Source organism: Garra rufa, chromosome 2 (assembly GCF_049309525.1).
Source record: "Garra rufa chromosome 2, GarRuf1.0, whole genome shotgun sequence".
Classification (NCBI taxonomy): Eukaryota; Metazoa; Chordata; class Actinopteri; order Cypriniformes; family Cyprinidae; genus Garra; species Garra rufa.
The window spans coordinates 39112406-39139630 of record NC_133362.1 but is presented as its reverse complement, the minus strand read 5'-3'; the positions used below and the strand labels follow the sequence as shown (position 1 = coordinate 39139630).

The 27225-nt window shown below is 35.3% G+C and overlaps 1 protein-coding gene across 3 annotated transcripts in view; it reads left to right on the top strand.

Moving 5' to 3' along the window:
- The first annotated feature begins 708 nt into the window (after positions 1–708).
- The window catches only part of LOC141325498 (E3 ubiquitin-protein ligase UBR2-like), a 39986-nt gene continuing 13469 nt past the window's right edge, over positions 709–27225 (top strand). For 2 of the 3 annotated variants that reach the window (XM_073834237.1, XM_073834235.1), the window contains exons 1-26: positions 709–836; positions 943–1005; positions 3474–3594; positions 5102–5209; positions 5659–5747; positions 10915–11013; positions 12185–12348; positions 15289–15388; positions 15473–15601; positions 15694–15877; positions 16027–16088; positions 16169–16279; positions 16369–16434; positions 17566–17688; positions 17813–17876; positions 18000–18124; positions 18474–18526; positions 18607–18709; positions 18796–18844; positions 23292–23446; positions 23734–23827; positions 23904–24013; positions 25508–25588; positions 25672–25853; positions 26023–26228; positions 26315–26408. In XM_073834237.1, coding sequence (XP_073690338.1) covers positions 723–836; positions 943–1005; positions 3474–3594; positions 5102–5209; positions 5659–5747; positions 10915–11013; positions 12185–12348; positions 15289–15388; positions 15473–15601; positions 15694–15877; positions 16027–16088; positions 16169–16279; positions 16369–16434; positions 17566–17688; positions 17813–17876; positions 18000–18124; positions 18474–18526; positions 18607–18709; positions 18796–18844; positions 23292–23446; positions 23734–23827; positions 23904–24013; positions 25508–25588; positions 25672–25853; positions 26023–26228; positions 26315–26408 — 2849 coding nt within the window. In that variant the 5' untranslated portion in view covers positions 709–722. Of the gene's footprint in view, positions 837–942; positions 1006–3473; positions 3595–5101; positions 5210–5658; positions 5748–10732; positions 10832–10914; positions 11014–12184; positions 12349–15288; positions 15389–15472; positions 15602–15693; positions 15878–16026; positions 16089–16168; positions 16280–16368; positions 16435–17565; positions 17689–17812; positions 17877–17999; positions 18125–18473; positions 18527–18606; positions 18710–18795; positions 18845–23291; positions 23447–23733; positions 23828–23903; positions 24014–25507; positions 25589–25671; positions 25854–26022; positions 26229–26314; positions 26409–27225 lie in introns of all 3 variants that reach the window. The other variant, XM_073834236.1, reaches the window with a different exon arrangement.

The following is a 27225-nucleotide window of genomic DNA, read 5'->3' as shown; positions in this document are numbered from 1 at the left end:
TGATGGGAGAATGTGACTCTTCATGGCTTTACTCTATTATTTGTTATCATTGTTTATTTCCTCTTATTTTACACATCAGCTCAATGCCTTACAATTATATCCATTTAAGTGTTCTGTCTAGTGAGGGTGGGACTGGGGTGAAGGGTGGTTAGAAAAGAATGTTTACATGTATATTGAAATAATTCTGTAAATTGTTGATGCAAAATAATAAATATATTGATAAAAAAAAAAAAAAAGAAACCAAAACCCAAACTTTTACAGGGGGTTATTTTAATAATTTCAGCTATTGTTTTGACTTGTGGACTATATGTGCACATCTCTTATGTAAAATATCTTACTCAGGACAGTACTAAATAAAAAATATTATGCATTTTGTATGATATCTCTTATTTTGTTAAAATCATTTGCATTTTTTACAGATTCTGCAAGGGGTTCCCAAACTTTTGCATAAAACTATATATAAGCAAATACACATTTTTGGAACTAAAATTTACACTTACGAGTTGAAACAAAGAAAATTGATAAATTTGTCAATTATTGGGCCAGAGTGCTCCCTAATCAGAAGAACCAGGTTTTAGGGGGTGCATTTTAATCCCTCAAGATCATCCCTCATGCATGTCATCGCTTTTGATTGTACTGTATGTTATGTTAGTATATTTAAAGAAATGTAAATTGTTTTTTTTTTGTTGTTCTCAAGGGTGCGTGGAGACACGTACTATTGCATGCTGTTCAATGATGAGGTCCACACATATGAGCAGGTCATCTATACACTACAGAAAGCTGTGAACTGCACTCAGAAAGAGGCCGTCAGTTTTGCCACCACCGTGGACAGAGATGTAAGTTCACCTGCTGTTACTTCCACAGTGCCATTATTCAGGCTTAAAGTTAAGCACAGCCAGTTTGTGCTTTTGTTCATTGATTACTTCTGTTCACTGTATTTAGGGAAGGAAGTCTGTTCGCTTTGGGGACTTCCAGTTTTGCGAGCAGGCCAAATCTGTTATTGTGGTGAGTTATAAACAATCACAAATCCTATCCGTTTGCTTCAGATGTGTAAATCGATTGGGTTTTTTGCTCTTTGTACTAAAAGGTCAGGTTAACTAGAACATTCATTTAAGTTTTGTGGAAAAATGCTCCCCAATTTGCATATAGCAGTTACAGCACCAGTCAATTACACATTGATCACAAACAAGATTGTTAGTTGTGTTTGCAGAAATACGCATCACTATTACTATTTCCATAATTATAAACTTGATTTAAACTGATAAACTTGATTGTCGATGCACTTTTGTGCTACATACAAAAGTGATGCCTCAAATCATGTGGCTTGTAAGGTGAATAACTTTTACTACATCTCTAAGCAGTCAGGCTGAAGGTTTTCCTGTCAGTCGATAAAGAGTAAAAAAGAGTAAAAAAAAAACAACCACAACAATTGTGACCCATGCTGGCAAAATGAGTCGGGATGCACACAGCCTAATTTTGAGCTACAGGCAAAAGAAGTGGAAAATGTCACTTTTGGTAAAATTTAAGGTTTTCACAAAAAGGTGTTCATTAAGGCATTTTCTACCGACCCCAATGTTACAAATAGTACTTAAACATCTAAAATGATCTTTATTTGTACATTTTCTGAGAGGAGTAGCTTTTTCTCTGCTCACTTCTGGATGACTGCTGCTGCTTCCCACAAGTTGTAGGTCTATTGTTGCAAAGCGCAGCATTCCAGCTTCGTGAATATTCAAATTGAATTCTCAATGACTTAAAGGAGTAGTTCACTTTCAGAACAGAAATTTACAGATAATGTACTCACCCCCTTGTCATCCAAGATGTTTATGTCGTTCTTTCTTCAGTCATAAGGAAATTGTTTTTTTGAGGAAAACATTTCAGGATTTCTCTCCATATAATGGACTTTTATGGTGCCCCTGAATTTGAACTTCCAAAATGCAGCTTCAAAGGGCTCTAAACGATCACAGCCGAGGAAAAAAGGGTCTTATCTAACAAAATGATGGGTCATTTTCTAAAAAGAAATGACTATTTATATAATTTAACCACAAATTCTCATCTTTTCTAGCTCGGCAAGACGAGCATTTGAGATTAAAAAGTATATAAATTGTAAATGTTTCTTGAAAATAACCGATCATTTCACTAGATAAGACCCTTCTTCCTCGGCTGGTATCATTAAGAGCCCTTTGAAGCTGCATTTAAACTGCATTTTGGAAGTTCAAACTCGGGGGCACCATAGAAGTCCGTTATATGGAGAAAAATCCTGAAATGTTTTCCTCAAAAAACACCATTTCTTTACGACTGAAGAAAGAAAGACATGAACATCTTGGATGACAAGGGGCTGAGTACATTATCTGTAAATTGTTGTTCTGAAAATGAACTACTCCTTTAAGCCCAAACCAGTGAAATATGATTTTCAAACCCATGCTGATAAAAACAAAACGATCGTGCTGACTGACATTTGCAAAGCGTGTGCATAAAATGCACCTCTCTGATGGTGCGTACACACCGGACGTGACTTGCGCGGAAAAAACACGCTATTCGTGCGTAGTTGAACGCTTGAACATTTGAGTTTACTCGCGCCATTCGCACGGTAAAATTCGCGTCATTCGCGCGTGACATTTTCTTCACAACAGACGCAAATTCGCGTCAAGGGAGGGGCTTCTGCCACTCGTCAGCGGGAAAGTAGTTGTAAAATAGGTGAATGAGCTCAATTTGCCAGCTTTAGCTTGCTTGTAGTCTCAATATGTATGTATATGTAGGTCAAATTGAGTAAAGAGCGTTTTTTTAAAACTAACCAGATTGTCCGACCTCTTCACTCACTTTATTCCTAGCAAGATCCCTTTTATTCCTGTTTCTACAAAAGTCCAAAGATGTATCGTACAGCTCCGAGGAACCACAGACAGCAACGGTGATTTTGTCCGCCATTGTTGTTTCGGATTTCTGCCTCCGTCACTACTAGAGCAAGCTCCTGATTGGTTAACGCGGTGCGGATTTTCGCCAAAGTTCAGATTTTTGAACTCGCGCGGCAATCGCTTGAAACGCTCAACGTTTCGCGCCGCAGGATGGCTATTCGCGTCTTTGCATTGACTTAACATGTAAATCACTTGCGCTTGCCGCTTCATTCGCGTCCGGTGTGAACGCACCTTGAGAGTGCGCAGTCTCCCTGTGAAGTACATTATTGCGAAAAATGTCACAAACATAATCTGTTATGTCTTACAATAACGTTTAGTTAATGGTTGGGAAAATATCTGATGTGTAACATTATATTAGATCCATGCATTACAGTACTTCTAAATATAGATCTCTCTCTTCAGAAACGGCTTCTAATGGTGTTTTATTGGAGAATGTGAAAATAAAGTCATTTTTGAAAATTTGCTCATTTCGATTCACTTTGCCAGCACGTGTCACAATTTAGCATCATTGTAAACATGTAAATGTAATTGGTTTGTGAATGTGTTTGGAAACATGTTTTGCAGAGGAACACGAGTCGGCAGACGAAACCCCTGCGGGTTCAAGTCATGCACTCCTCTATAGTGGCTCATCAGTGTTTTGCACTCAAAGCTCTCACCTGGCTTGGCCAAATCATCAGATACTCAGGTCAGGCTCCTTAGTCTTTGTCACTTTTTGTTTCTTTGAATTTTTTCCTTTTAAGCTCTTCATATTATTAATTTTTATATTATATCACTTAGCTGTTGCAATATTTTTTTTTTTTTTTAGGGATGCACCGAATGTTTGGCAACCGAAATTATTCGGCCAAATAAGCAAAAAGGCTGAATAAATTACACTGAGCAATGACGTGACACGATCAAATAGAGGTGCACACTAATGCAGCAAACATGTCGTAGTTTAAAACTGTTCGAGAAAGATGCATAACTCATTATAAGCACAGACAGCGAGACACTGTTTAGAATTGCATCACATGTCTTTGATGAGAAAAGAAAGGGGTGGTTGTTTCTGGTTACTGTATAATGACTGAAATCGCAAAATGGCCTTAAACCATTAGTAAATAAACTACAGAACATTTTGTTGTCTAGTACATGCACTAACTGTATGTATTCTGACAGCTCTGCACAAGCTCCTTAGCCAGGGTTCAAAGTCCAAGGCAGGAAGTCTGATGAGAATCATTCATAAATCTGCTGCTGTCAGCAAAAAGTAGTACTGAGGTCTTGTGGGTTTTCGCTAAAATAAAAGTCAACATTCATAAATGTTAGCATTGTAATTTTACTGTTGTTCTTTAAAATAAAATAAAATAAAAGATGAAAATAATGATAACAATCATTACAACAGCTGTATTAATACATTTATTATAACATTCTCCTTTGCTCAGCAAGGCTGCATTTATTTGTACATTTAAAAAACACATGCCTGATTCAAGAAGCGGGTCTTAAAAATGGCCAAAGAATATATTACTAAATTATAAATTTTTGGTTAAATTGTGCTTTGTCGGTAGGCTATAATGTCTACTAGAATGTTACAAAATGTTCAGGGTTAAGTAGATATTTTGGATTGTTGTTTTGTAATTTATTTTTTGGCTATTTAATTTATGCGATGGTGAAAAAAAACATTGGTAAAATGCATGGGGAAAAAACACATTCGGTAATCGGCCTTCGCCCCGGTGTTTAATTTTGTTCGGCTTCAGTCAAGAATTTTAGTTTCGGTGCATCCCTAAAATGTTTATTTCAATAAAATAGTTGTGTTATTATGGTCATCATTAGTTTATCAGATGCTACAACAAGTTCTGTGTTTAAAGGGGTGACAAATATATATGTGGAAAAACTATTATTTTGCGACAATGTCTTGCTCTAGAGCCAGTCGTATGCAAATTTATGTGCTCATGTGACATCACAAATCCCCCAATATCCGAACGAGCTGTTTTTGGAAATTGAATAAATGAATACTTAATTTATAAATATATATATTTTTTAATAAATGCATTTTAAGCTATGAAATCTTTCAGGATGTTTTAATAGTACGAAGACCTCTAACATGTCTAAAGATGAAGGCAGATTTGATTCTCATGTCATGTCCCCTTTAATATAGCAGTGTGCTCTGTGTCAGACTGCTGTAATGAATCAGTGCCTGAGTTTATTGCTGTTCCCAGCAGATGCTCTGAGGAGGATCCTGTGCCAGGTGGGTCTGCAGCGAGGACCGGAGGGAGAGAACTCATCTCTAGTGGACACACTCATGCTCTGTGACTCCAAGATGTGGAAAGGTGAATGAATGATTGTGCTGACATCAGCTCTACTGAGATACTGCAGCACTGCAGAAACACACAAGCCCAGTAAATGGCATAAAAGCATGCCCAGATCACACTTTACCACCAAATCAAAAGAAAAACAGATTGAGATGTTTTATATTACAGGAAAATGAAGCATATTTTAGGACAAGTGAAATTTATTTGCCGTATTTATTTGCATTTTATGACTGACAAGACTGATGTCCCATCCAAGTGTCATTAAAGTAATGTGATTGTACATTGAGTTTGTATTCCTATTATTCTCAATCGAGTGTCTTTCCATTCCTACACTCCACTGGTTAAATAAATACATTTCAAGAAAATCATACAAATAAATTGCATTATATATTTGGCAGTGTTCTTGACGTGGTTTTGTGAGATTCACCCAGTTAAGCTCATGCTGTTTCTAATCTTGTTTCCTGCAGGAGCAAGAAATGTTTACCACCAGCTCTTTATGAGCAGCCTACTCATGGATCCAAAGTACAAAAAACTTTTTGCCATCCAGTTTGCAAAGGTAAGACTTCCATTTATAATGGTACAGTCCTTGTATTGATCAACCAAAAACCCCATATAGCCCCAAAAAGTGGTGAAATTTTAAGAAACCAGAAGTCATAATTGGTTGAATCCATGAAGCAAAATATATAATATATTTATAATATAATGCATTGCCACTGGCTTTACATTCTCATCTGGGCACTTACCTATCTTTACTTAGTTTAAAATGTTACAGAGTAACAGCCTCTGTGTTACGGGGATAGTTTACCCAAAAATGAAAAAAAGTAATCAGTAATTATTATTTTTTTAAAGTATTCTCTTCTGCTCAAAATACAGACAAAAATACAGACAAAGCTGTAATATTGTGAAATATTATTACAATTTAAAATAATGTTTTTTAATAAACTATTTTAATATTGAAAACAGATTTTTTTTTTTTTTTGGAAACTGATTCTTTTCTTTCAGGATTTGTTAAATAAATAAAATAAATAAAAAGATAAAAGAAAAGCATTTATTTAAAATAGATTTTTTTTTTCTAACAGTATAAGTCTGTTCTATCACTTATCAATTTAACATATCCTTGCTGAATAAAAGTAATAACTTATTTGAAAAAAAAAAAGAGTATAAAAATGTACTGATCAAAAATTTTTAAATGGTAGTTTATATATTTTTTTACAAAATATTTCCATTTTAAATAAATGTTGTTCTTTTGAACCTTTTATTTATTAAAGAATCCTTAAAGTATCACAGGTTCCAGCAAAATATTAAGCAGCACAACTGTTTCCAAACTTGATAATAAATCAGCGTATTAGAATAGTTTCTGAAGGATCATGTGACACTGTAGACTGGAGTAATGATGCATGACGCTGAAAATGCTGCTTTGATCACAGGAATAAATTACATTTTAAAATATATTCTGATTGAAAACTGCTATTTTTTTTTTACATTGAAAGCTCAACTGTACTTGACATACAGGAACAAACTTCATTGGTTTAGGATGAGTGAATGATAGATTTTTCATTTTAGGGTGAACTAACCTTTTAAATATTGATTTTAAATTCAGTGAAAGCACAAGTGTAATGTTAAATGTTCTGGGTCCATGTTACAAGTTTTTTTTTTTTTTTTACAAGAATTTGTCATGTTTGTTTTACCACAGAGAATATTTTCAACTCAAATTACATTAATACTCTTACACTGAAAGTCTATAGTGCAATGCATTACTTAAGAATTAACATTAAAATGCGTACATTTTCAAACATATTGCTACAAAACATAATACTTGTTCACTTGACACACATTTCAGTTTAAGTTCATTACCGGCATACAATTTATGTTTGTTTTTACAAACTGGTGAAATTATTTTCTGTGGTAATCCATTTAGTTTTAACTCAAACGTTATAAATTAAATTTACTGCACCGTCCTGTGAGACAGAATTGATTTCAGTTTCCACAAGCTTGTCTAGAATATGCCAAGTCTGTATTCTTACTAGAACTCCCAGTTCACTTTCACTTCAGACTTAGTTTGATTCAGCTGATTTATGAGGAAAAGAGAGTTTGAGCAGCCATTCCCTGTTCAGTGAGGGGTATCATCTCAGAGAGCGAGCATGTGTAATAGAGAGAGATACTGTGACTTAGAGGAGCTGCTCTGGCTGTCTTTGATTCGCTGCCTGCTGCAGTCCTCCAACTGACCCAATCACGCTGTGACAGCAGGAAATCAGTCTTTCAGCATGCACTCTGATGTAGGGCCCTACATTATTAATGTAACATAATAACATTATTATTTCTAAGACTTGTCCATTTAACTTCTCAAATTAAAATAATGTATACATAATTTTTTTTAAATAACATTACATTTTTATGGACATGAAATGTTTTATTTGTTCCCAATTTTCTTATAATCAATTGAATTCATAAAACTTGAACAATTTAAATTTAAAATCGTATAATTTAAAATGCTTTAATTTATTATCAAGTTAATAAAACAAATTATGGAAGCCTGTTTCTGCCACTGAATAGCAAATAAAAAAGGTTATTGCGACTTTCTGAATTCCGACTTTTTTTTCTCAGAATTGAGATATAAATTCACAATTGCAAGTTATAAAGTCAAATTTCAAAAGATATAAACTCGCAATTCTGAGAAATGAAGTTAGAACTGTGTGATATAAACTTGCAATTCTGTGAACATATCAGTCTTTTTTTTTCTCCTCAGAACTGGACATTATAACTCGCACTTGGATCTATATCTCACGATTTTGAGAAAAAAAGTTAGAATTGCGAGATACAAAGTTGCAATTACCAGAAAAAGTCAGGATTGCGAGTTTCTCACAATTCTGACTTTATTTCTGGCAATTGTGAGTTTATATCCCACAATTCTGAGTTTATATATAACAATTCTGACTTTTTAACTCGCAATTGCGAGTTTATATCTCACAATTTTGAGAAGTCGTCAATTGCGAGATACAAAGTTGCAATTGCAAGAAAGTTAATTACGAGATACAATGTTGCAATTGCAAGAAAATGTCAAAATTGCGAGTTTATATCCCACAATTCTGACTTTATATCTAGCAGTTCTGACTTCATAACTCACAATTGCGAGTTTATATCTCACAATTTTGAGAAAAAAGTCAAAATTGCAAGATACAAAGTTGCAATTACCAGAAAAGGTCAGGATTGCGAGATACAAAGTTGCAATTACCAGAAAAAGTCAGAATTGCGAAATACAAAGTTGCAATTACAAGAAAAAGTCAGAATTGCGAGATACAAAGTTGCAATTACCAGAAAAAGTCAGGATTGCGAGATACAAAGTTGCAATTACCAGAAAAAGTCAGAATTGCGAGATACAAAGTTGCAATTACCAGAAAAAGTCAGAATTGCGAGATGCAAAGTTGCAATTACAAGAAAAAGTCAGAATTGCGAGATACAAAGTTGCAATTACAAGAAAAAGTCAGAATTGCGAGATACAAAGTTGCAATTACAAGAAAAAGTCAGAATTGCGAAATACAAAGTTGCAATTACAAGAAAAAGTCAGAATTGCGAGATACAAAGTTGCAATTACCAGAAAAAGTCAGGATTGCGAGATACAAAGTTGCAATTACCAGAAAAAGTCAGAATTGCGAGATGCAAAGTTGCAATTACCAGAAAAAGTCAGAATTGCGAGATGCAAAGTTGCAATTACAAGAAAAAGTCAGAATTGCGAGATACAAAGTTGCAATTACAAGAAAAAGTCAGAATTGCGAGATACAAAGTTGCAATTACAAGAAAAAGTCAGAATTGCGAAATACAAAGTTGCAATTACAAGAAAAAGTCAGAATTGCGAAATACAAAGTTGCAATTACAAGAAAAAGTCAGAATTGCGAGATACAAAGTTGCAATTACCAGAAAAAGTCAGGATTGCGAGATACAAAGTTGCAATTACCAGAAAAAGTCAGAATTGCGAGATGCAAAGTTGCAATTACCAGAAAAAGTCAGGATTGCGAGATACAAAGTTGCAATTACCAGAAAAAGTCAGAATTGCGAGATACAAAGTTGCAATTACAAGAAAAAGTCAGAATTGCGAGATACAAAGTTGCAATTACAAGAAAAAGTCAGAATTGCGAAATACAAAGTTGCAATTACAAGAAAAAGTCAGAATTGCGAGATACAAAGTTGCAATTACAAGAAAAAGTCAGAATTGCGAGATACAAAGTTGCAATTACCAGAAAAAGTCAGGATTGCGAGATACAAAGTTGCAATTACCAGAAAAAGTCAGAATTGCGAGATGCAAAGTTGCAATTACCAGAAAAAGTCAGGATTGCGAGATACAAAGTTGCAATTACCAGAAAAAGTCAGAATTGCGAGATGCAAAGTTGCAATTACCAGAAAAAGTCAGAATTGCGAGATGCAAAGTTGCAATTACCAGAAAAAGTCAGAATTGCGAGATGCAAAGTTGCAATTACCAGAAAAAGTCAGAATTGCGAAATACAAAGTTGCAATTACCAGAAAAAGTCAGAATTGCGAAATACAAAGTTGCAATTACAAGAAAAAGTCAGAATTGCGAGATACAAAGTTGCAATTACCAGAAAAAGTCAGAATTGCGAGATACAAAGTTGCAATTACAAGAAAAAGTCAGAATTGCGAGATGCAAAGTTGCAATTACAAGAAAAAGTCAGGATTGCGAGATGCAAAGTTGCAATTACAAGAAAAAGTCAGGATTGCGAGATACAAAGTTGCAATTACCAGAAAAAGTCAGAATTGCGAGATACAAAGTTGCAATTACCAGAAAAAGTCAGGATTGCGAGATACAAAGTTGCAATTACCAGAAAAAGTCAGAATTGCGAGATACAAAGTTGCAATTACAAGAAAAAGTCAGAATTGCGAAATACAAAGTTGCAATTACAAGAAAAAAGTCAGAATTGCGAGTTTATTTCTCATAACTCTGACTTTATTTCTCAAAATTGTGAGTTTATCTGGCAATTCTGACTTAGCTCGCAATTGTTTATATCTCAGTTCTGAGAAAAAAAGTCAGAATTGTGAGATAAAAAGTCGCAATTACCTTTTTTATTTTTTATTTAGGGGCAGAAACGGGCTTCCATAAAAATAGTGGTAATTAAAGAAAAATAATCTGATTTTCCTTCAATTATTATTTTTAAAATTGTATTATTATTTTGGTAAGTGAATTATACTGTACAATGGACTTCATTTACATTTTTAATATGCATAGACATACTGTAAATTAGTTTTATGAATGCATACCAGTTTTCCACATTGCTGAAATCATAGGGCCCTGACACAGGTGTGGCTGACAGATTTCTACCTTTGCTTAAACAACTCTACAAAGTCTAGTATTAAAACAGTGTGTAAAGATTAGCCTTAGCTCGAGTCCCCCGGCTCCACACGTGCCCCAGTGCCACGGTGTAACTTCAGGCCACATGTGCCTGACATAGAACCGAGTCGGGGGACGTAACTGCAGATGGCCCAGACCTCTGACCAGGAAGGTGAATCTGCCCCCTTCCCCCCTTCCCTTAGAATTACCGGCGCCTCCAGACAGATTTTATGGAGGACGACCACGAGCGTGTAGTGTCAGTGACCTCTCTGTCAGTGCAGCTCTTCACCGCCCCTACTGTGGTGAGTACCACCAATCCCACACACCTCTCCTTTCTCTTCTGCCTCTTTCTCCTCTCCTCCGCCTCCTTCACCACTGCCTGCAGAACTATGAGCGCTTGCAGAGCGACTACGTGAAAGACGACCACGACAGGGAGTTCTCCGTCACTGATCTCTCTGTGCAAATGTTCACCGTGCCTTCTCTGGTAAGTACATGCAAGGTCTGCCATGAGGAAGAGGCTTGTTATTTCGGGTGTTTGGTCTCTTCTTCCATGTCCTTTTCACTCTTTGGCTTTCCTTTCCATCTGTCCTACTTTCTTTTTCAATTGTTCCTGCCTCTTTCCTTACTCTTGTTCCTTCCTTCCTCTTCCTCAAACAAATAATTTGGTTTTAAAGAAGTTTTGTTCACATATCAAATTCAAATTGTAATCAAATTAAATTAAGATATTGATATTGTTTTGGCAGGTTTCTCTTGTAGCTTGTCTACGCTGCGTACACAAACTGAACGCTGACATAGTCTAAACGCACCATTTAAGAAGTGTTAATTAAACGTCTCCCCATCAGTAAATTATCGCTTACACCAAAAATTTATTTCTCACCAAATATTTTCAGCTGCTTCACTACTCTTCTTGTTTTCATCCTCTTTGCTTTCCTCTCTTTATTTCCCTCTGCACTTCCACATCTTTCTTCTTCCTTTCCCTTGCCTTTGTTTTCATATTCTCTTCTGTCTCATCTTCTCTCATTAAAATTGAATTTCGCATATGGAAAAAAAACAGCATACAGGGCTCTATAAAATCCATTTTAATTTTTTTCACAAATTTAGTTTTATTTTTTTCCCATTTGATTTTTTCTAGACTACCTTTAAATGGTTAAATTAAATAGTATTAATCAAAAAGCATGTCTAATTAATTAAAATCATGAAATGTATACAATTTCACATCAGTTTGTTAAAAGATTAACACAAAATGACATGTTTAGGGCCCTAAGATATGTTTTATTTTTTCTCACCATATGTTTTATTGTTATCAAATTCTGCGTTTTAGCATGTCTAATTATTTGAATGTATACTTGATTTTCCCCTCAGAAATTCTGCGTTGTGTATTTTTAAATTTTCTGTTTATCAAATGAAGGCATAAAACATTAGTTGCATTTATCGTTTAATGATTGAAAATTAAGCAAACTTTTTATTTTTTTACAAAGGGGATTTACTATTAAAATTAAAACAAGGAAGAAATGATGTGTGATTATACCCTAAAAAATAATGTTTGTTTCATTTTAGTAGTAGTAGTATTAGGGGGAAATCATAGGGCCCTAAGCATATCGCCCAAACCTCCAGTTGTTGGTCAGGTGTAGCAGTGGTGTATCTGATATTTTCAGGCGCGGATGTTGATCACAGAGGAGAACCTGATGACCACCATCATCCGCACATTCATGGACCACCTCAGACACAGAGACCTGCAGGGTCGCTTTCAGTTCGAACGCTACACCGCACAACAGGCCTTCAAATTCCGCCGAGTCCAGAGCCTTATTGGAGACCTCAAGTAAGATTCTAAGAGCGTCCACCCATTTACACAGGAAGGACTTCATTTAGAGTATCATTTTGTGTCTAAATTTCCCATTTGTGACCCTGGACCACAAAACCAGTCATAAGGGTCATTAAGAATAACATTTTCTGAATGAATAAGCTTTCCATTGGTTTGTTAGGATAGTACAATATTTGGTTGAGATACAACTTTTTGAAAATCTGGATTCTGATGGTGCAAAAATAATTGCCTATAAAGTTGCCAAATTAAGTTTTTACCAATGCATATTACTAATCAAAAATTAAGTTTTGATATATTTAAAGTAGGAAATTTACAAAATATCTTCATGGAACATGATCTTTGCTTGATATCCTAATGATTTTTGGCATAAAATTGGATCTTTTTTACCCATACAGTGTATTTTTGGCTATTGCTACAAATATACCCGTGATACTTAAAGGAGTAGTTCACTTCCAGAACAAAAATTTACAGATAATGTACTCACCCCCTTGTCATCCAAGATGTTCATGTCTTTCTTTCTTCAGTCGTAACGAAATTGTTTTTTGAGGAAAACATTTCAGGATTTCTCTCCATGTAATGTATATGTATTGTGCCCCCAAGTTTGAACTTTCAAAATGCAGTTTAAACGCAGGTTCAAAGGGCTCTAAACGATCCCAGACGAGGAAGAGGGGTCTTTTCTAGTGAAACGATTGGTTATTTGTTGACAATTTATATACTTTTTAACCTCAAATGCTCGTCTTGTCTCGTCTCTGCGATGTGTAGTCTGTGTGATCTGGGTCAATATAGTTAGGGTATGTTGAAAAACTCCCACCTTTTTGCCTTCAACTTTAAAATCGAACTTCAAAACAACGCTGTTTTACCTTTTTTCGTAAAGGGCGTTTGATCTTATTTGTATGTTAACTTTGTAAACACTGGTTCGGCACTTCTGCAGCAATGTACAGTCGTGGCCAAAAGAGAATTACATAAATATTGGAAATTGGAAAAGTTGCTGCTTAAGTTTTTATAATAGCAATTTGCATATACTCCAGAATGTTATGAAGAGTGATCAGATGAATTGCATAGTCCTTCTTTGCCATGAAAATTTACTTAATCCCGAAAAAAACTTTCCACTGCATTTCATTGCTGTCATTAAAGGACCTGCTGAGATCATTTCAGTAATCGTCTTGTTAACTCAGGTGAGAATGCTGATGAGCACAAGGCTGGAGATCATTATGTCAGGCTGATTGGGTTAGAATGGCAGACTTGACATGTTAAAAGGAGGGTGATGCTTGAAATCATTGTTCTTCCATTGTTAACCATGGTGACCTGCAAAGAAACGCGTGCAGCCATCATTGCGTTGCATAAAAATGGCTTCACAGGCAAGGATATTGTGGCTACTAAGATTGCACCTAAATCAACAATTTATAGGATCATCAAGAACTTCAAGGAAAGAGGTTCAATTCTTGTTAAGAAGGCTTCAGGGCATCCAAGAAAGTCCAGCAAGCGCCAGGTTTGTCTCCTAAAGAGGATTCAGCTGCGGGATCGGAGTGCCACCAGTGCAGAGCTTGCTCAGGAATGGCAGCAGGCAGGTGTGAGCGCATCTGCACGCACAGTGAGGCCAAGACTTTTGGAAGATGGCCTGGTGTCAAGAAGGGCAGCAAAGAAGCCACTTCTCTCCAAAAAAACATCAGGGACAGATTGATCTTCTGCAAAAAGTATGGCGAATGGACTGCTGAGGACTGGGGCAAAGTCATATTCTCCGATGAAGCCTCTTTCTGATTGTTTGGGGCTTCTGGAAAAAGGCTTGTCCGGAGAAGAAAAGGTGAGCGCTACCATCAGTCCTGTGTCATGCCAACAGTAAAGCATCCTGAGACCATTCATGTGTGGGGTTGCTTCTCATCCAAGGGAGTGGGCTCACTCACAATTTTGCCCCAAAACACAGCCATGAATAAAGAATGGTACCAAAACACCCTCCAACAGCAACTTCTTCCAACAATCCAACAACAGTTTGGTGAAGAACAATGCATTTTCCAGCACGATGGAGCACCGTGCCATAAGGCAAAAGTGATAACTAAGTGGCTTGGGGTTCAAAATGTTGAAATTTTGGGTCCATGGCCTGGAAACTCCCCAGATCTTAATCCCATTGAGAACTTGTGGTCAATCCTCAAGAGGCGGGTGGACAAACAAAAACCCACCAATTCTGACAAACTCCAAGAAGTGATTATGAAAGAATGGGTTGCTATCAGTCAGGATTTGGCCCAGAAGTTCATTGAGAGCATGCCCAGTCGAATTGCAGAGGTCCTGAAAAAGAAGGGCCAACACTGCAAATACTGACTCTTTGCATAAATGTCATGTAATTGTCCATAAAAGCCTTTGAAACGTATGAAGTGCTTGTAATTATATTTCAGTACATCACAGAAACAACTGAAACAAAGATCTAAAAGCAATTTAGCAGCAAACTTTGTGAAAACTAATATTTGTGTCATTCTCAAAACTTTTGGCCACGACTATAGAACGATTTTGAAGTTGGGGGAAGAAAACGAGATGGAAGTTTTTCGACATACCCTAACTGTATTGACCTGGATTAAACGGACTACGCATGCACAAGACATGAGGTTAAACGGTATATAAGTTGTCAATTTGTTTAGAAAATAACCAACCGTTTCGCTAAATAAAACCCTTCTTCCTTGGCTGGGATCATTTAGAGCCCTTTGAAGCTGAATTTCAACTGCATTTTGGACGTTTAAACTTAATGGCACCATACATATCCATTATATGGAGAGAAATCCTAAAATGTTTTCCTCAAAAAACATTCTTTCTTCAGTCGTAAAGAAATTAAGACATGAGCATCTTGGATGACAAGAGGTTGAGTACCTTAGTTCTGAAAGTGAATAATCCTTTGAAGACTGTTTTGGTGGTCCAGGGTCACATTTCATCAAGCATTTCTCTTTGATGCAGGTATGTCCTGATAAGCCGTCCAACAGAGTGGACCGACCAACTCAGGGAAAAGTACCTGGAAGGTTTTGATGCTTTCTTGGAGTTGCTGAAATGCATGCAGGTGATTATACTAATCAGATTTTGGGATTGTGTGTCAGTGGGAATTGAGTAGGCACTAAAACATCTGTGTGTGTCCTCTTTGCAGGGGATGGACCCAGTAGTGCGACAAGTGGGACAGCACATAGAGATGGAGCCAGAATGGGAGGCAGCGTTTACCTTACAGATGAAGCTCACACATATCATCTCTATGATGCAGGAATGGTGTGCCAGTGATGTAAGTGCCTGTTAGAGACCGAGTCAGTCAAGTTAGTACCCAAAATGCACCTTTGAGCTTTGATACAAGTCTGTTATTTTTAACATGTGCAGGAGCGAGTGCTGATCGAAGCCTATAAGAAGTGCCTAAGCGCGCTGACTCACTGCCACAGTGGTTTTACAGATGGGGAGCAGCCCATAACCCTCAGCATGTGCGGCCACTCCGTTGACACAATCCGCTACTGCGTCTCTCAGGAGAAAGTCAGCATACACCTGCCTGTGTCCCGGCTTTTAGCAGGTCAGTCGAACATGGTTTCACACATGATCCAACGTGAATCTTTTGAATTATTTTGTGTGTATAGAGTATAGGAATTTGCTTTTGAAATTGCAGTGGTTGATGGGTATCCATACCACATGTCAACTGAACCTCAACTCTCTTCCTGTTAGGTTTACATGCTCTGCTGAGCAAAATTGAGGTTGCCTATCGATTCCCTGAGCAGCTGCCACTGGTAAGTTGGGGGGTTTTGGTTCGTGAGAATTGTTTTAAAACAATCTTGGTGATTTCTGAGACCTCTTTTGTCTTCTGCAGAGTGAATTGAGTCCACCCATGTTGATCGAGCACCCGCTTCGCTGCCTTGTACTCTGTGCTCAGGTGCATGCTGGGATGTGGAGAAGAAATGGCTTCTCTTTGGTCAATCAGGCAAGAAGCTTCTTGATTTGTTTCAATCTAATACTCAGGACGTTTAACAGTTTGATTGTTGCCTTTAATTTGTTCAATTGTTTTTGCAGATCTATTATTACCACAATGTGAAGTGTAGAGTGGAGATGTTTGATAAAGACCTCATCATGCTTCAGGTCAGTAGTGTAAAGAGATTTCATTCCAAAATTATTATCCAATAAGTATTTCTTTCCCAAATGAAAAGAGAAACATTTATTTATAATTATAATACTATGAGGACCAGCAACTGTTCAGTTACCAACATTATTCAAAATATGTTTTATGTTCAACATGTTTTATGCTTAAAAAAAAACCTTGGGAATGATTAATGATGACAGAGTTGTCATTTATGGGTGATGGTATGCTAATAAAACAAAACACAAAAAGGAAAATCACCCACTGCGCTTGACTGAAGAACTTTAATACAGTTGCTTTAATAGAGGCAATGTATAATTTTTATATGTAGTGTATATAGTATTTTATTTTTATATTTGTTAATTAAATTTCTTAAATGCTAGTGATAAATACACCTACTGTACCTGAAAATATTATTTAAATATTATTTAAATACTAATTTATTATAAATTATAAATGAGTATTTGTAACATGTAGCCTTTTTTTGTTCTTATTTTTTTAATACCAAAGATAAAATGACAAAGATTTTTTTTTTTTTTTTTTATATATCTTCGCCCACTTTGGCCTAAATATCTGCTATTCTTTTAGTTTGTATTTTGTTAGCTTGTAAGATTTTTGTTTCTATAAATGGGGGAAATTAGTTTGGCTGACAAAAGAATCGTTATAAAATTGTGATATTTCTGAAAAAAATCATGATATACATAACAGATAAACAGATATAACAGATAAACTAATTTCATAGGGCCCACAATACCCTTTTTATATTTGAAAATTTGATGATTCTTTAATGGCCATGTTTTTAAAGCACATTTTTGTCAGAAATGTCCAAAGAAAGCCAAAAATAAATCCTAACCAATAATACTAACAGTTAATACTTATACACACAATAATAATTTGACCGACCTAACAATACATCTAAAATATGTCTTAAATTAACTGATATTATTAAAATCATAGTGATTGTAGAGAATATCTATGTAAAATATCATTCTGGATGCACTGCATTAATGGCAGTTTGACAGGAAAGTGTCTTTAATTAATATGAAAGCAATGTATAAAAAAACGTTCAGCACAATTTGATTTATTTCTCTCTGCTAAGTATAAATTCTTACTCAAGCTGTTTTTGGATCTAGGCTGGGGCTTCCATGATGGATCCGAACCACTTCCTGATGATCATGTTGAGCCGTTTTGAGCTCTATCATATCTTCAGCTCAGCAGACTGCAGAAAGAGATACAGCAGAGAGAATGCTAACAAGGTCTGCTTGCCTCCAAACCACTGTTTGTCCTCATTCCTTTTTTTTTTTTTTTTCTTTGTTTGTTTGATTTCTCTTCTTGCACTCATTTCTGTTGCCTGTGCTGTGTGTTTTTTCTCTCTGTCAGGATGTGGTTCAGCAGAATAACACATTAATTGAGGAGATGCTGCATCTGGTCATTATGATCGTGGGTGAGTGATTATTTCTCAACACACATCCTTTAAATGTTGGCGTACAGGTGTATCAAGCTTATTAGACACCTTAGAAAGTAAAAAAATCCTTACGTGCTTTTCATGTTTGTTTCTTTCCTGCAGGGGAGCGATACACAGCAGGTGTTGGTCAGGTGGAGTGCTCTGATGAGATAAGGCGAGAGATCGTTCACCAGCTATGCATTCGACCCATGGCCCACAGCGAGCTGGTCAAAGCCCTTCCTGAGAATGTAAGCCAATTCTTAGTTTCATCTTTATCAAAGATCATAAGTAGTTCTGTTGGCTTTGAAATCTTAAAAAATGGCTTTGAAAAGATAAAATAATGTTTTAAAACACTGCCATTAAGCCATTATTTATTTTTGTATAATTCCCATTCCTGATCCTGATCTTTATTAAGCAGAGAATAGCTTTGTGATAGATCTCTGTGCTGACTTAACAACTGCTCTGAAAATAAGCGTTTTAAAAGAATTGATCTTGTTCTAAAGTTCGTGATGATTTAAAACACCCGTAGCAAAACCATGTTTTGTATTTGACTGCCACCTAGTGGTTTTTTATACACTTTTTGTTTTCTGCACACAGGAGAATAAAGAAACCGGCATGGAGAGGGTCATTGACAGTGTGGCTTTGTTTAAGTGAGTGTCTTGAATAAAAGAGTGTTGCCCAAAGAGTTGAATTGGTCTGTGTGTAATCCTTTGTGAATTGTGTTGTATAGGAAGCCTGGTGTGACTGGTAGAGGACTTTATAAACTCAGGCCAGAGTCTGCCAAGATGTTTAACCTTTACTTCCACCATTACTCAAGAGCTGACCAGTCTAAGGTAACACTGCATTATCGGAATTGAAACTCAGAAAGAACAATTGTTGAAAACCTATGTTTATTTTATTTTCCTGTTTTGTCTTTTAGGCTGAAGAGGCTCAGAGAAAGATAAAAAGGCAAAATGGAGAGGATTCAGGTACATATATATATACACACATTAGGTGTCGGCAAACAGTATAAACGTTACGTTTAGAAAAGCACACAGCATTATTAAATCATTAAATTCTAAGTCACTTTTTATCTACCAAAATTTTGAGAATACAGTTATTTAATTGGACATCACAATAACGTAAGTATTAGCACAGAAAACATTCATAGTGTTATGATGGACTGCACGATTTAGGGGAAAAAATCATATTTTAAATATCTCTAATAATTGTGATTTTTGATTTTAAAAAAGAAAAAAGGAGTCCAGGCTTGCTGTGATTGTTTCTAAGCTTGCACAATTTAATACTACTTCTACTAATAATTATTATTTTGTTGTTGTTCTTGTTACTTCTACTACTAATATATAAAAAATAAAACATCCTATAATATAAATCTATTAAAATTTATAAAAAATATAAAATATAAAACAATGAATTAATTTTCTATTTATTAGACATTAAACCATCAAACAACAGGGAGCCTTTAAAGCTGCTCCTTTAGTGTGGGTAATGTTTAGGGATGTAACGATATAAAAATCTCACGATACAACAGTATTGCGACATGTAGCATACAATATAATATTTATTGTGATTATTTAAAAAAAGACTAATGAAAACTTGGAAAAAAATTACAATTTTGTACATTTTAAAGTTCAATTCTTCTTTGTACTTTGAGAGCTCAAAATTAAGAGTTCCAACCCATGTTCTTAACTAAGAAAACTTAAGTCTAAAAAAAGGTCAGTGAATTGACTTGTACCTGAATGTAAAAGGGGAATCAACCCTCTTTTTATTTGTGGTATACTGTCTCAGTCTAATTTACATTTAACACTGGTGTTTTAGGAAGCCAAACAAATTAGAATATGTGACCCTGGACCAGTGTTGATTTCGTCAACGATGACGATGACGAAATCATTTCGTTGACGCCACTTTTTTCCATGACGATAACGAGACGTTGACGACATAAAAATGGCTCGTTGATGACTAAAACATGACGAGACGTGTGTGAGTTTTCGTTGACGAGACGAGAATAGACGAAAATGTTAGTGGGTGGTCCGTCAGACGTTTAAAATGCATGACATTTCCGCTTATTGTGCATGCCAATTAAAACCGGAAAGTATCTGACGCTATGGCAAGCCGTTTTAGCATTAAAAACTCCTTGTCATACTAGTATGGCAAGCCGCTTTAGCATTCTATCCTTGTTTGTCTTTTATGTTTTAAAACATTCCTTCATTATTGTAATTATTGGTGAAAATAGTCGATCCGGAAGCTCACATTGTGTTGAACTATAGATCTGCTATTTTCAGAACTTAAGTGACACTACCCAACAGCAAAATACTTAATGACCTACATTAATTTGTTAAAAGACTACTTTTCCCCCTTTTTTTTGACTAAAACTAGACTAAAACCTTTTTGACTTTTCGTAGACTAAAACTAGACTAAAACCTTTTTGACTTTTCGTCGACTAAAATTGGACTAAAACTATCACATATAGAAGTGACTAAAATTTGACTAAAACTAATAACCATTTTAGTCCAAAAGACTAAGACTAAATCTAAGATGGTTGTCAAAAACAACACTGCCCTGGACCACAAAACCAGTCATAAGAGTCAGTTTTTTTTTTTAAATTGAGATCTATACATCATCTGAAAGCTAAATAAAAAAGCTTTCTTCTGATGTATGGTTTGTTAGGATGCAATCTGAGGATGCAAAAAAATCTACATATTGAGAAAATGGCCTTTATTGTTGTCCAAATTAAGTTCTTAGCATTGCTTATTACTAATCAAAAGTTACATTTTGATATATTTACTATAGGAAACTTACAAAATATCTTCATGGAATATGATCTTTACTTAATATCCTAATGATTTTTGGCATAAAAGAAAAATCAATAATTTTGACCCATACATTGTGTTTTTGGCTGTTGCTACAAATATACCCATGCTACTTAAGACCAAGTTCACATATAATATTAGAAATAACAATTTTATTTTATTGTTATTCCTATAACAGTAATAGCCATTTATTGTAAAACAATTGCACTGTAAAATAAAATCACTGTGAACTGAGCCGTTCTGAGGCATGGAAAACACCACATCATGAGCTGATCACCTGAACAAAGTGCACGCTTTGCTTTGAAATGCACAGCGAGAACACTTGATGAATGGATTAACTCCATTTCGGTTTTAGTTTGTTTGACAGATACTGTACCAAAGCATAATGGCCCAAAGCACAACTTTAAAGACCTTTTATATTAGAACATTTTAAAAATCAACACTTTTTGCCTGAAAGACTTAAATATCGTCTTGTAGCCATGATAATATTAAGACCGTTTTGCTATCGCAATACCACAATATTGATAATATCGTTACATCCCTAGTAGGGGTGGAGCCGAACCCGAATACGGTATTCGGAAAGGCACAAATAGCGTGTTTTTTACGAATACTTAACTGGAACAAATACTTTAAAAAATATTTGTATTCGGGAACAAGAAAAACTTAATATCAAAAAGCTGCGTTTCCTCATGAGACCGCAGTCAGTGTATGCCCGCATGAGTGAGTGAGTGACATTCAGGAGTCGGGGGGTGGGGGTAAAAGAGGTGACTGACACAGTGCTATTGTGTTTTTCAGTCGGGCTACCAAAACGTTTGACCGGGCTGCCCGACGGTCTATCGTAAAGTAGAGAGCTCCTGCAGATCCTTAAAAACTCAAGAACTTAGTTGTATCAAATTTAAGGCCATAAAAAGTTTTAAATATGTTAAATAGTATAAGTAACGTCTTAATTATAATTTAAGAGGTCTTACAGTTGAGGACGGAAAGACGAGAATCACGATAGGGCTGGATTAAACTTCAAAAGGCAATGATGTCATTGAAGAAATATGCACGATGCACTTCAAAGACAAAATGTGGCACGGATGTCTTTATATGTATGTTTCTGAAGGGATCCGACTGTCCTCAGAAACGTGTCGTTTGCATTTTCATTTCATACCTGATAAAACTGCGTTAATACGGCTTTGTGTACAGCTGTTACTATGGAAACCGTAATATTTCAGCGCTCCTAAAGCGCCCCCTCGTGACAGACAATGAATTTTTATTTCCACATTTTTTTCAGCTGTTTATGGTCAAATTATTGCAATTATCGACCCATGTTTTTATGCAGCAAACACAGAGTTGTAAATGTAAAAAGTTAAGGTGCCTTCTAAAAATGTAAACAAGTACAGTAATATTTATGTTTTAAATAAATATAATAAACTATATACTTAATTTATCCCTTTTAATGGTATAAAGGATGAAATGCCGTAGTGTAAGATATTGTGTTTTTGTGCGAAACTACTGTATCTGAATTTTAAATCATGTCATTTTATAGCTTAATATTCTACTTTACATTGTCCAATCCCATTAGGCTACTGTTTATTTTACTTGTGCAGATCTTAAAAAGGGTCATGAATTGCTTTAAATTAATATTTAAAAATTCTGCAGATACACTAAATGAAATAAATATAATAAAAATAAATTTACTTCCTTGATATTTGTTTATATTTGTGTATTAAAAACGTTTTTGATTAGACTCCTATCTGATTTTCTATATTTAAAAAAAGGTATTTTTTTATTTGGGCTAGTTAAATTAAATTTCGGGCTACCAAAATCTGAAGAGTACATGCCCAAAGGGCTACCAGAAATTTTGAAATTTTGCGAGCCCTGGTACAGGAATAACCATTTTTAAATAAATTTAATAGAAGAGCTACTGCAAGCGATTTTTAATGCTGGAAATCCATTTATGCTTTGCTGAAACTTCCGAGTCTTCATTGAGAGATCAGGTCATGGTTGTTTATCAACAGCGGACGCCACGGGAAAGAAGTTCTTTCAGAAGAAGAACAGTTCTTTGAAGTATTATTTGTTTTTATTCTGTCTGTTCAGCATCCTCCAACAAGGACGGGTGGTGGTGGGGTTCATAATGTTCACAATGATATTTTATTAGTTGTTGGTTTAACCATGGATCAGGTAATGGCTGTTATGTTATTTTCTTTTCAATGACGTTCCTTGTTACATGTTCAGAAACATCAACCAATAGGCCTATTGCATATCCATAATTATTATAATGGATATAATTAAAGAATAATAACACTATAACGTAAATTAGAAGTGTAACGCACCAAAAAAAAAACTGGATTTTTACACCTATTTTGAATTTTACTCGAATACAAATACAAATACTTTTCCCCCCTCAACAAATACAAATACAGATACAAATACTGGCTGCTTTGCACACCCCTAATCCCTAGTAATGTTGCATTCCAGCACGTTGTAAGTGCTATAATGTATGCTATCTCCATTTACTGCAAACTGAGCGAAATATTTTATTTCGATTATTTGTGCAGCCCTAGTGTTATGTGATGACTGTGCCAATGTTTAAAGTGACTTTCATTTGTGTTTGTTATAGTTCTGCCTCCACCTGTTCTGCCTCGGTTCTGTCCGCTGTTTGCCAGCCTGGTGAACATACTGCAGTGTGACGTGCTGCTGGGCATTCTGGGAGCTGTGCTGCAGTGGGCAATAGAGCCCAGCGGGGGACACTGGTCTGAGTCCATGCTTCAGAGGGTACGTCTGTCTGTCAATGTGTGTGTGTGAGAGAGGGAAAGAAAGAACCGTCACCCCTCTGTCATATTAAAAACATAAGAGACTTTTTTTTCATAATTAGGTCATGCTTTTTAAGTACAGTTCACTTGGAAAGTGTTTAAATCACTGGATTATTTAAAAAATGTATTTAATATTTAAATTTCCATCACAAGTAACTTTATCTTGATATAAATTAGCTTTTACTGTGATGTTAGGCATTGTTCTTACCGCCCACCCAAGTTAGAGCTTAGTATGAACTTGTCCTGCAGGTGCTGCATCTTATAGGCATGGGCCTCGTGGAAGAACAGCAACATCTCGCAGAAGATAATGATACCAACTTCAACTTCACCCTCAAAATCTCCAGTATGTCTGTCTTCTGTCTCATATACACACATACACACCTCTTTTGAGTTTAGCTGATGGAATGTCTTCATTGTAGGACCAGGTGAGACTCCTGCTAACACTCCCAGTATCTTGGCTTTATTGGAAACCTTGCAGAACGCTCCTCATCTGGAGGTGCACAAGGACATGATCCGCTGGATCCTCAAGGTAAAGCTGATCAAAGTCTCATTACAAAGCCACCTGTCACTAGAAAAAAATGTGTAAATATCTCAGCTATACAATAGGGGGCAGCAAAAGTGTGATGCAAATCTCCATCTGTCCAGAAGTACTAAAAGTAATGTAACTTGCTTATTTGTTTTATTAGTCTATTTGTTTATTTTGAATTAAATTACTTATTTGATTTTTATTTTGTTTATTAGTTTATTTATTTTATTTTGGTGTTTTATTTTAAACTATATATGTATTTATTAGTTTTCTTGGTTTATTTTAAGATGTGGTTTGCTTGCTTATTTGTTTTTTTTATTATTAATTTTGATAAGTTTATTCATTATTTATTAGTTTATTTGTATTTGTTTTAGTTTGCATTTTTGATTTATTAGCTTATATTTTTATCTATTTTGTTTAGTTTTTTTATTTTAAACTGTATGTGTATTTATTTATTTTATTTATTTGATTTCTTAAATTGTTTATTTTAAGATGTAGTTTGCTTGGTTATTTATTTTTGTTTGTTTCTTTATGAGTTTTTAAAAATTATTTTCTTGTCGCTTTGTTTATTAGCTTGCTTGTATTTTAACTGTTTTGCTTCGGTGTTTTATTTTAAACTATTTATTTATTCGTTTTCTTAAATAGTTAATTTTAAGGAGATGTATGTTGCTTGCTTATTTATTTTTGTCTGTTTTATTAATTTATTAGTTTTATTAGTTTATTTATTAGTTTGTTTGAGTTCATTTATTAGTTTATTTTAAATAGATGATTTATTATCTTTATTTATTAGCTTGTATTTGTTTCTAAATTATTTTAGGAAGATGTAGTTTTCTTGCTTATTTATTTATTTTTGTTTGTTTTATTAGTTAATTTATTAGTTTTAGTTATTTTATTAGTTTATTTAAAAAAATATATATATATTATTTTTGCATTATTTATTAGCTTGTATTTTTATCTAGTTGGCTTTGGTATTTTATTTCAAACTATATGTGTAGTTAGTTTTCTAAATGGTTTATTTTAAGAAGATGTAGTTTGCTTGCTTATTTATTTTTGTTTTATTAGTTAATTTATTACTTTTAGTTTGTTTTAGTTAATTTTTTAATCTATGTATTTGTTTTAGGTTATTTATTAGTTTATTTTAAATAAATTTATTTTCTTTTTACTTTATTTATTAGCTTGTTTTTTAATCTAAATTTTTTTTATTTTATTTCTATTTTAGTTATTTATAATTTTAAAATTGTACTTTATTTTTTTAGCTTTTATGTTTTTTTAGCTTATGTTATTTTGATATTTTGTGTATTTTATTAATTATACTTATTGTATACTATTTTGTATGTAATGTATGTATTTATGTATAAGGTTATAATTGTATTCACTTTGGTTTATTTTAGTGCATTTTGTTTATTTTAGCTTGGGGTGTTTTCTGCTTTTTCATCTTTCTGTATTTTGAATATCATCATGAAAAAGATGTTCATATTTCGTATTGTGTATCTGCAGACTGTTGCCAACATCAAGACCACAAGGGAGTGCACAGCCAGTGCGCCCCCTAGTGACAGCTCAGGGCACAGTCAAGAGGAGGTGAGCATAAGGCGCATAACACGCTTGCATCATGACCTGTTAAAGTTGCGTTATTGTCTCACAGAATGTATGTGTATGTGTAGACGGTGCGGGATAAAGACAAGGCGGAGCGGAAGAGGAAAGCAGAGATGGCGCGGCTCCGGAGGGAAAAGATCATGGCTCAGATGTCAGAGATGCAAAGACATTTCATCAACGAGAACAAAGAGTTGTTCCAACAGAGCCTAGAGGAGCTCGACCCCTCCACCTCCTCCTCACTGGAGCATAGGTACACACACACACACACACACACACACACACACACACACACACACACACACACACACACACACACACACACACACACACACACACACACACACACACACAAGTATCACACTGTAAAATGTCACGGATCAAACAGATCCGGATCTCTAATTTCACTCTTTACTTAACAGCCCCAGTTCGTGTGATAGTTCACTGGTCTGTGTGGGTCCACGGCGGTGGCGTGCAGGCGGTAGTGAGAGGAGGCAGGTGGTGACGTGTATCCTGTGTCAGGAGGAGCAGGAAATCAGGTCCGACGGCAAAGCCATGGTGCTCGCTGCTTTTGTCCAGCGCTCTACCGTCATGTCCAAAAACCGCAAGAGACCTCCACACAACCCAGGCATGTCTTTATATGAGTGTCTTTGCTTCATCGCGCCATATAAGCGCATGTTTGCTTGATTAAATTCCATTGTGTTTGCGTTGCAGATAAGTATGACCCTCTCTTCATGCACCCTGACCTGTCGTTCGGCACGCACACAGGCAGCTGCGGACACATCATGCACTCGCACTGCTGGCAGAGGTAAGAATCATCACGGAAAAATGAGAAACACATGCTTCCATATGGCGAAAAATGTGCTCTTCCTATCAAAAGAGCAAATGAATGTAACTGTAATTGCTGGCTTTTCAGCAGCCTTGCTTTTAGAATTATTTCCCCATTCGCTATTAAATTGTTTCCGCCTGTTGTAAGATTTAAATCATCTGGTCCTTAAAAGGATTATGACGAAGATTTAACCCTTCAAGAGCATTATCTCTTGAAGAGTGTATTTGGCAGTAGCATAAAAGTGATGCTATGAAATGTGAAGTAAACTCTTAAAACCACTCTTCTATTACTTAAAGGGGACAGTTCACTCAAAAATGAAAATTCTGTCATTAATTACTCACCCGCATGTCCTTCCAAACCCCGTAAGACCTTTGTTCATCTTTGGAACACAAGTTATTTTTGATAATCCGAGAGCTTTTGTGGTGTTCTTGCGAATATTCAATAATTTCTTTGACGCACAAAGTCGTCGTTTTTGTTTTCTTTGTGCGCAAAAATGATTCTCGTAGCTTTATACAATTACAGTTGAACCACTGATTTCACATGGGCTGTTTTAAAGCCCTTGTGCTCCTAACTTTAAAAAATTAAGGAGCACAGTCAAAATTTCAGGAGCACCTTCTAATCAATAATCCAAAAATTCCCATTACGAGGCGATATTTGACTCCTTAAACTAATTTACAGGCATTTTTGGCAACTTTATTAAAAGTATGTCCTTCAAATTTTCTGATTAAAACAATACAATAAGAACAAGTAGAATAAAAAGTTACCAATCAAATGAAATCAGTATTAACAAAATTAA